General features: G+C 34.4%; 1 protein-coding gene across 4 annotated transcripts; it reads left to right on the top strand.

The window, feature by feature from the left end:
- The first annotated feature begins 5138 nt into the window (after positions 1-5138).
- Positions 5139-6780, top strand: LOC149528410 (large ribosomal subunit protein uL2x). Of its 4 annotated transcripts, none has more exons than XM_089811450.1 (2): positions 5139-5178; positions 5783-6780. In XM_089811450.1, the coding sequence occupies exon 2, from the start codon at positions 5787-5789 to the stop codon at positions 6567-6569; it is 783 nt and encodes a 260-aa protein (XP_089667576.1). In that variant the 5' UTR covers positions 5139-5178; positions 5783-5786; the 3' UTR covers positions 6570-6780. The 4 variants fall into 4 exon arrangements, with proteins under 4 accessions (XP_089667576.1, XP_089667580.1, XP_089667578.1 ...); XM_089811454.1 differs by having other exon boundaries at positions 5139-5351; XM_089811452.1 differs by having other exon boundaries at positions 5139-5437.
- The last annotated feature ends 1025 nt before the right edge of the window (positions 6781-7805 follow it).

The raw sequence follows: 7805 nt of genomic DNA, 5'->3' as shown, positions 1-7805 counted from the left end.
ACATCTTAATCACATGCATTAAATGTACCAAGTTGGCCAATCCAATCAACTCCATACGATGTGCTCGACTGTTGAATGCTAACAAACTCACCAAGCATGATCGAGCTCCCACAAGTGTTGTTGAGTTCCCCAGGTGTTGAACAACCAACACACACTAAGAAATGCAGGGAGTGTCAAGCAACATAGTATATGTCAAGCAATGCAATGTACGACGAGCCCAATACATGTCGAGCTCCTTCAAAGACCGAGCCCCTTGACTGACACTACAACCAAGAATTGCTCAATAGTGACTAAGCACAAACCCTCCTATGATTAAGTCCTCCAACTCTGAGGTCAAAACAACTCCAGTATGCAGGATTGCCAACTATCTTTGGATGCTCCTGCATCACAAAGTAAATAAGGTAATATTGATAATGATAAGAAATTGCCCCAAGAAGTATTACTAAGAAAGGCACAATGTGTAATGCTAACAACAACCATATGGATCTAGGATGGTCTTGTAAATGGGTAACTGGGAGAGGTCAAAGATGTTATCTACTACACAGGATCAAAACCATTAGAATTACTAGCATATGTGGCTATAATATTTGACAACTATAATGGTTCTCCATGGGATGAAAAAAAAACCCAAAACTATACTAATACAACCCATAACATGAGGGAACCATAGGAAAATTCTACTATCAATGGCATGAGCTATTTCCATACAGAAATCACATAGCTTAACAGTCAAGAAGGCAATGTTTGATATCGGTAAAGTAGAACAACAAGGCCTCACCTTTAGTGTAGTCTCTTGAGTCAAAAACTTGTACAAGGCCTTCAAATACAACCACCATTCTCTTTTGATCACTATTCTAAAATGAAAAAGAATCTATACAACATTATAAGAAAAAAAGAAGCGGTTCATTTGCAACTTCTCTCAAAATAGCAAGGAAAAGTATGACCAACAATGTCTGCATTGTTCACTTTCATAAAAACATAACGAGGACTTCTTTAATATCTATTACTCACTACAATTTGATAAATACTACATTTTATTATGTATAGATCTACTACCAAGCAAGAAGAATAGGGGATGATGAGTACTTACATTCCACCTCTCCCATAGAAAGGTGTGTTTCCTTTATACATTATTCTCTCTACTACTTGTAAAAAAAAAATCCTAAAAAATTCCAAATAAATTCCAATGCAAGAAATACTTTATAATTTTTTCTATAAAAAATACTAAAAAAATTTCAAAAAGAGAAGTAACCCATGAAACAATAAAATGAAGAAAGAAAAAGCTTGCCTTATCTACAACTCAAAATAGAAACCTAAGGTATGTACAAGTACTTCGACAATGTTTTCAATAAGAAAATTATACGGTTGCCTTGTTTAAGAATTTATGATTACTAACAATCATAAACTACTGCATTTTACCTTCTAGAGGTTAAATCTACAAAAAAAGGAGACAATGAAGGTTTATGTTGCTTACCCAAAAAAGGTGTATTACTTATACACATTATTGTCTACTAAATGTTTAGAAAAAATTAGTTACTAACTCGTTGCATTGAATTTCACTACAGGGAAAAATGGAAATGACTTACATTGCAAAGGGAACATGACAAACTTAAAGAACCTTGATTGCTTACCAATGGACGTCTTTTAGAATGGCTATTGTAACATCTCTTAACACATTCTCAAGGTGAATGCTTCATAGCTAATATGGGAAAAGTCAAATGACAAAAAAACACCTTCTCATCTATTCAAGAAAATTCATAGCATGCTTTTGAATAGAAGCATCATACTCTTCTCAATGAGATTTCAAACTTGTAAATGCCCGATACAACATGTCTATAGAGATAAAACCTCACCTAAAATTACCCTAAAAAAAAGACAAGTCATGTATGTAAAAATACTTCTGTAATATTCATACTGACAAGATTGTATCATATTATTCTTTATTACCTAATAGCGAGTACTACTAATATAATGCTAACAACAAGCTCCTCTAGACCAGGTCAGTGTGCAAGCTTAATTAACCAAAATTATCACTTCACCACTATACGAAGCAAGAAAGGGAGAAATACAAGTTACACTTGACATCTAAAAAGAAAGCTATATTACCCCATACATTAATGTCTCCACAACATATACTTATGCATTATTTCAAATTTGTTAGATTGATTATTAGAAAAAATATGATTTTGAGGCCACTGACAAAAGGAAGGCAATAACCCACAGTGCAAAAATGCATTCTCTAGAACGAAGGGACAACAAAAAAAATGGTACCAAGTTTACAACACTCCCCTCATTCCAAATTCAACACATTAAGGGCGAATAGGGTGCCATAGAAAATGTAAACCAAGTATGTAAAACTATTGTTGTAGTCTTCATACTCACGAGCTTGCATAATTTTGGCTTCTTTACTAAATAATAGTTAATACTTCTAATAGACTACTAACTTAAATATCATACAAATCAAATTAAAAAACAAATAAAGGAAAATAGTGGAGATTTACTTTGCATCTTCGAAAAATAAAGGTCTATATCCTTAACGCTTAAATGTCTACTACAAATTTCCAAAAAAAGAAAGAACTAAAATTAAAATTATTTGATTTCAATGTATGTGGACTTGGACACAACTTTCAAAAAAAAAAAAACCCACACTGAAAGAATTTAGCTCTTCTACAATGCAATGACACAAATCAATGCCTTCACAATCAAATTAGGCATTGGATTATCATTATAATGTACACAATTAATCCTCCTCCAAGTTGTGCACACTAAAGAAGTGCCTGTTCTGACATTATTTATGATCTAATCTACACTTTTTGCATATTTTGCATTTTATGATCTAATCTACTTTCTTGGCACCTTAAATAGGTTCAAAGGTTCACATGACATCTTAATACTACATCACACTCTTATTTATGTCCTTGCATGGCATTTTCTACTTTTTGCCTTACTTTTACCCGCATTACCTAACATAAGAACTTGGTCAACACAACCTTAATTGAACATCTAAATAACATGAAATGAAACAACTAATACCCTAATCTAACATGACTAAAAAACATGCTAATCATGGTTCAAAATTCCATGGGAGATGGTTAGGGTTCTCGGCACCAGTAGGTAACTCTATTAGGGCTATGAATGCCTTATTGGCAGTAAAGCAATGCCTTGCAGAAATTGAGACAATATCATCCTTGGGCCTACATATGTCTTTATGACAGCAAGACACTATCCGATCTAATATTAGGAATGACCAAACTATGTAGCTTACTATGACAATGAATTTCAAACCATGCTCTCTTGAAAGAGCAATGATTAATTCACATGCACACACCATAATGAATGCCCAACTTGAATCCTCTAATGGAACGACATGTGCACTCTACATCTTGATCTATGAATTTATAGCTTAACAATGACATTAGTAGTCTTAGATATTGAGCTTGTCAAATATTATGCAATTTTGTTACCACCACACTCTTCCCCTCATTTGTACAACCATCTAGCTTTTCATTCTCTGCCATGATACATTCTCAACCTTTCTTGATTTTTCATAAATGCAGGTACATGTTTCTTCCCATTCTTTGCTTGACCTTTAAAACCTCACATTTCTCCATCCAAGCCTTGTAGATGCAGAAAAATGTAAAAAAAAGGAGATTGTGTGATTCTAATAAGGTAGTCTTCACTGATACATTATTCAAATATTGGGTACAACAACCCATTATAATATAGTTTCTTATTGCATATTGATAGATATTATGTATATTCAATCAAAATATATACATATTATTACTCTAAGATTTAGGGTTATTGCATAATCGTTTACCTAGCAATAAATTTATGTGGATTTATATTTGACGATAACAAACAACATCATGTTGAAATTGTATGCTTTTAAAATTGCATTCATATTAATCTAACATGTATACAAAACAAATATCACAAACACAAATTATACTTACTTTACCAAATATTGGTAAACAATATAATCTCAAAATAAAAACTCATTCTAATTATATAAGCACTTTTCCTTTTAAAGCGGCACAACATAAAATAACAAGAACATCAATTTTGATCAATAATGATTAAAAATACTCCAATAAAGTTTTTGACCAATGAATCAATGTTTAGATTTGGATAATGCAAGAAAATCATCTTATAGTTAAAACTTAATGTTATTTTTTTGAATCATTTAAAGATTTTCAAAGAGATTAAATCTTTTATTAAGTTAATAAAAATTACCAAAATTAGACTATTCTCTTAGGGTGTGGTCCCATGGAGGGGGGCTTCCTAAAAAAGTTTAGCGGGTGTTCTAGAGATTTTTTAGGATTATTTTTAAGTGGGAGGTCCCATGAATTTTGTAGTGAAGTAATTCTTAAAAAGTTTAAGCTCCATAATTTATGGAAGCATGTGGTCTCATGAATAATTTTTATTTAATATATTTTCATTCACTTACTAAATAAATAAAAATGTTAAAAAAATTTATTGATAAAGAAATAGAAATTCGTATGTGATTGACAAGTGGCAAAGAAAAGCGTAAGTGGAGCAATTTCTAGTCCCCCACCTTTTCTACCCATTCAAATTTACACTCTAAAAAGTAGGGGCTGCTATTATTTAGGAGAAGGTTCCAATTAATCCTATAGCAAATCATTTTTTTGGTTTCATAGGACCACCCGCTCCATAAAAATAGACCCTGCAACCCCTCTCATAGGACCACACCCTTACACTTCCTACGAGGCAAGTGCTAGTGCTAGTTTAGAAGTAGCATCCTCTTCGAATGCTATAGTATCATGGCATTCCCGAGCAACTAGTAAAAAAAACAAATGAACTTAAAAAAATCTTTAAAAAAAAAATATTTAGAAAGGAAGGAAGATTTTCCCAAAAATTGGAACTCTTCGTTTATACTAAGAGCGAAACGGAGAATGTGAGAACGGACGTTATAAAAAGACACGACAGATTTTTATATTTTTATTTATAGAATTAGCTATATACAATAATAATAATCATATTAATTATCATAATCTGTTGAACATATATATATATTTTTCCTAAATTGTCAACACCTTAACCGTAATTCAACACACCCTAAAATCTCAAATGTAAAACCCTAACACATATAAACCTTAATCCTAATTTCATCAGGCGGTGCAGCGTGGGAGAGGAAGAGGCCGGGTAGAGGAAGAGGTAGGTGTTTCATCACTGTTCTGTTATAAGCGGATTTTTACAGTTAGTCTAGATAGCTCTTTTCATTCAATTGATTGATATGATGTGTTTTTAAATCTCTCTGTTTTTATACTCATCTTCTCTGGTTGAACTGTATGGTAATAGGCTGGATTGAATATTCTCTCCTTGCTTCAGTACTGTTCCGCACAAACCAATTTTTTTAGTAATAGCCTGGATAAATCTCTTCATTTTGACGAGAAGGGCATGTTGTGTTTTTAAAGTTGTGTGTTTTCTATACTCAATCTTCTCTGGTTTGGTTGTGTTTTTTAATCTCTTTTTTAATACTCATCTTCTCTGGTTAGATTGTATAGTAATAGGCTGGATTGAATATTTCTCCCCTTGTTTCAGTACTGTTCCGCATAAGCCAATTTTTTATAGTAATAACCTAGATAACTCATAGGCTGGATTGAACATTTCTCCCCTTGTTTCAGTACTGTTCGGCATAAGCCAATTTTTTATAGTAATAACCTAGATAACTCTCTTCAATTTGACGAGAAGGATATGTTATGCTTTTAAAGATCTGTTTTTCTGTACTCAATTTTCTCTGGTTTGGTTGTATACATAGCAAAATGGGTCGCGTGATCAGAGCTCAGAGGAAGGGAGCTGGATCTGTGTTCAAGTCCCACACGCATCATCGAAAGGGCCCTGCCCGCTTTCGTAGTTTGGATTACGGTGAGCGAAATGGTTACCTGAAGGGCATCGTTACAGAAGTTGTTCATGATCCGGGACGCGGCGCTCCCCTCTGCCGCGTTAATTTTAGGCATCCCTTCCGATATCGTCAGCAAAAAGAGCTGTTCATCGCTGCAGAGGGGATGTATACGGGGCAGTTCATATATTGTGGTAAGAAGGCTAATCTGACTGTGGGTAATGTCTTGCCGCTGAGATCTATTCCTGAGGGAGCCGTAGTTTGCAATGTGGAGCAACACGTGGGAGATCGTGGTTCATTTGCTAGGGCATCCGGAGACTACGCTATTGTCATCAGTCATAACCCGGATAATGGCACATCCAGAGTTAAGCTTCCTTCAGGAGCTAAGAAGATTGTGCCTAGTAGTTGCCGGGCAATGATTGGACAGGTCGCTGGAGGGGGTCGTACTGAAAAACCTATGCTGAAAGCAGGTAATGCATATCATAAGTACAGGGTTAAAAGAAACTGCTGGCCAAAGGTACGTGGTGTGGCCATGAACCCTGTCGAACATCCTCATGGTGGAGGAAACCACCAACATATAGGGCACGCAAGTACTGTACGTCGTGATGCTCCACCTGGACAAAAGGTCGGGCTTATTGCTGCTAGAAGAACTGGGCGTTTGCGTGGACAGGCTGCAACAGCAGCTTCAAAGACAGATAAGGTTTAGCATGCCGATCTGGGGTTACTGTCCTTTTTTTTTTGTAAGGTTGCTTTGAGTCATCAACTTTTGTTGGACAGGCTGTAAACCAATTTTCTATTGTTGTTTCTTATCTTTAGTGGTGTATTGTTGATTTAAAATTTTGGTAAAGACTACAGGCGGGGTTATATTCCTCTTTTACTTTTATTGTTCGAGGCTAATTCTATTACTGTCATATTTATTGGCTTCGTCATTTTTGGTTGCTGATTGAAAAAAAGTTAGCTTTCATGTCATCGAAATAGGGAAAAATAATAATTTTTAAGTTTCATAAACTGCAAGCTCTGTATTTTATGAAGTTATAATTGTAAATTGGTTGAGGTATCAAAGAATTTGAGAATAGGTTAATTCCATATTAGAGCTGAAGTTTGAGGGCTAATCTTGATAAAATGTCTGAATGTATATTAGTGTTCTTGGATTTTAGAGTAAAAACTTGAGGGGAACCTTATAAAGTGCCCATTTTTTATTATTTAGTCTTTTGATGAGATGCAAGTGTCAATGGATGCCATAATGAAGCATGTGTGGCTTAAGATATCTTTTGATTGAGAACTAAGATAGTGATGATTTAAAATAATAATTTGTGTTGTTGCATGACATGGCTGCATGTGGTTGCAGGACATTATTATAGGGTTACTGCATAGCATTGGATAGAAAATTAAAGTACAAGTTGCCTTGGTTTTACATTTTTCCATTTGATTTCTGTGGCATTGTGTTTTGTTTGATTCTAGTAGACAATTTCTCAATTGTTGTGGAACTATGTAAATAGCAGAGAGCATAATCCTTAGCATGTTTTTTAAGTTTAAACCTACTGCATGGGTAAATTATTAGGATACGTGGTCTCAAAAGAAGGAATAGAAAAAAGGCCATAAGAATCATGGTGCTATCGTTTGCCTCTAGTTAAAAATGTGCATTAAGAAATAGTTTATTTAGAATCAACCAAGATGTACTGCTCGTTCCTTGATCTGTTGGCATCATTAAGCCCAACTTCCATAGAATAGAGCTTGTCTATCAATGAATCTTTTTACTCATGTTCCATGTTTGCATACAATAAGTGATCCGGACCTAGTTTGGAATGCTATAACTAACCTTACTCTCAGAGCTATCAGATTTCCACAATCCATCTATAAACAAAATTGATTTCTGGGCATGATTGTGTGAATATTTTTGTCATCAACGTTTTGGATCATGCTACATGATCCATCATCAGGA

Source organism: Cupressus sempervirens, chromosome 11, assembly GCF_028749045.1.
Source record: "Cupressus sempervirens isolate cs-2001-9-10 chromosome 11, ASM2874904v1, whole genome shotgun sequence".
In the NCBI taxonomy this organism is placed as follows: domain Eukaryota; kingdom Viridiplantae; phylum Streptophyta; class Pinopsida; order Cupressales; family Cupressaceae; genus Cupressus; species Cupressus sempervirens.
The sequence above is the reverse complement of the archived record's forward strand: the minus strand, read 5'-3'. Positions and strand labels throughout refer to the sequence as shown.